This window comes from Ips typographus, linkage group LG5, assembly GCF_016097725.1.
Source record: "Ips typographus isolate SLU linkage group LG5, UJ_Ityp_2.0, whole genome shotgun sequence".
In the NCBI taxonomy this organism is placed as follows: domain Eukaryota; kingdom Metazoa; phylum Arthropoda; class Insecta; order Coleoptera; family Curculionidae; genus Ips; species Ips typographus.
The window spans coordinates 8,751,499-8,752,760 of record NC_138426.1 but is presented as its reverse complement, the minus strand read 5'-3'; the positions used below and the strand labels follow the sequence as shown (position 1 = coordinate 8,752,760).

Here is a 1,262-nt window from a genome sequence, read left to right as displayed (position 1 = left end):
AATACCTTCACCATTCTTTATTTTAGTGTAATCTCCAGGTGCAAGAAAAAAAGAGACAAATAGTGTTAAGGAAACATATTTTTACGTAGTGAGCCAAAAAAACTGTTAGGCACGTTTCAAAACCTAACAAAAAATTAAACAATCCTTCCACTCTTCCTAGGAGTACAGTAATGCAGACAATTTTTTACTCTTTGTAGACAAATAAAAGCAATTTGTTGACTGAATACTTAATTATTTATTTAACCAGTTACACAACTTAATTTAACTGCTACAATACATGAACAAAGCCTCGATGCTGCATGCATTATAGCAACATTCCTCTACAATTCCTCTCTGCTGTGCATTACTCTGCCTTCTGAATCTTCTATGTCTAAATGGTCGGATTATCACAGATTCCAAATACAAATCGTACAACTGGTTTAGGGTGGCACCGTTCTTGTACTCGTGATACACGGGAGCGTCTAAATCTGTAAAGTAAAATAGTTTGGTGATTTAGTTTGAAGCAATCAAAATACTGTACCATCAGATTTCTTCTCTCTTAAGTCGGGTTCAGCGTAGGTTCGGCATAATTTGCTCATAAAATTGGTCAGAACTTCTCCACATCTTTTTTTCGTTTCAGTTCCTGGTTGCGTTTTGACTATGCTTGCCATTGCATAGACGATGAGTAGATAAACTATGATTTTCATTTTTTCTTCTGTCAGAAAGTTACCAGTAATGTTCGGGAGTGTTCTGGGAACTAATGTCTTTAACATATAAGTAAGCACCTTATATAGGAAGGTTACTACTGAATATTGATGAAATCATATTAATTTAAGATTAATGAAGTCAGACAAGTGAGATTCAAGCCTATATTTAAACTAAATTGCAAAAATGTATAGTGAAATACGTCAATAGGTTGAGATTAATTATCACTGAACACTATTTGTAAAATATCAAGAAATAGACAAACATTTTGTAATTAATATTATGCAAATGTAGGGGTTTGTCAAGAAGGAGAGTGGGTGCAAAACTGCCTCGACCTTACCTGTCTGACTTTATTAACCCTAAATTGAAATGATTTCATCAATATTCAATAATAATCTTCCTATATAAGGTGCTCACTTAAACCTTAGTAGCATCAGTTCCAAGAATACTTTAGAACATCACAGGTAAGAACTATTTTAAAAGTAACAACTAACCTAACCAAGAGCACTTTTTAAGAAAAAATGAAAACCGTCGTTTGTCTATTTATCATCTGTGGAATTGTCAGCATAGTCAAAGCA

At 33.4% G+C, this 1,262-nt stretch overlaps 1 protein-coding gene across 1 annotated transcript; it reads right to left on the bottom strand.

Annotated features, from left to right (window-relative positions):
- Positions 1-211: 211 nt before the first annotated feature.
- LOC145729316 (bombyxin B-2 homolog) lies at positions 212-743 on the bottom strand. Its single transcript, XM_081980026.1, has 2 exons — positions 521-743; positions 212-467 (listed from the first exon to the last, which is right to left on the bottom strand). Exons 1-2 carry the CDS (start codon positions 684-686, stop codon positions 262-264), a joined length of 372 nt encoding a protein of 123 aa, XP_081836152.1. The 5' UTR covers positions 687-743; the 3' UTR covers positions 212-261.
- Positions 744-1,262: the final 519 nt, after the last annotated feature.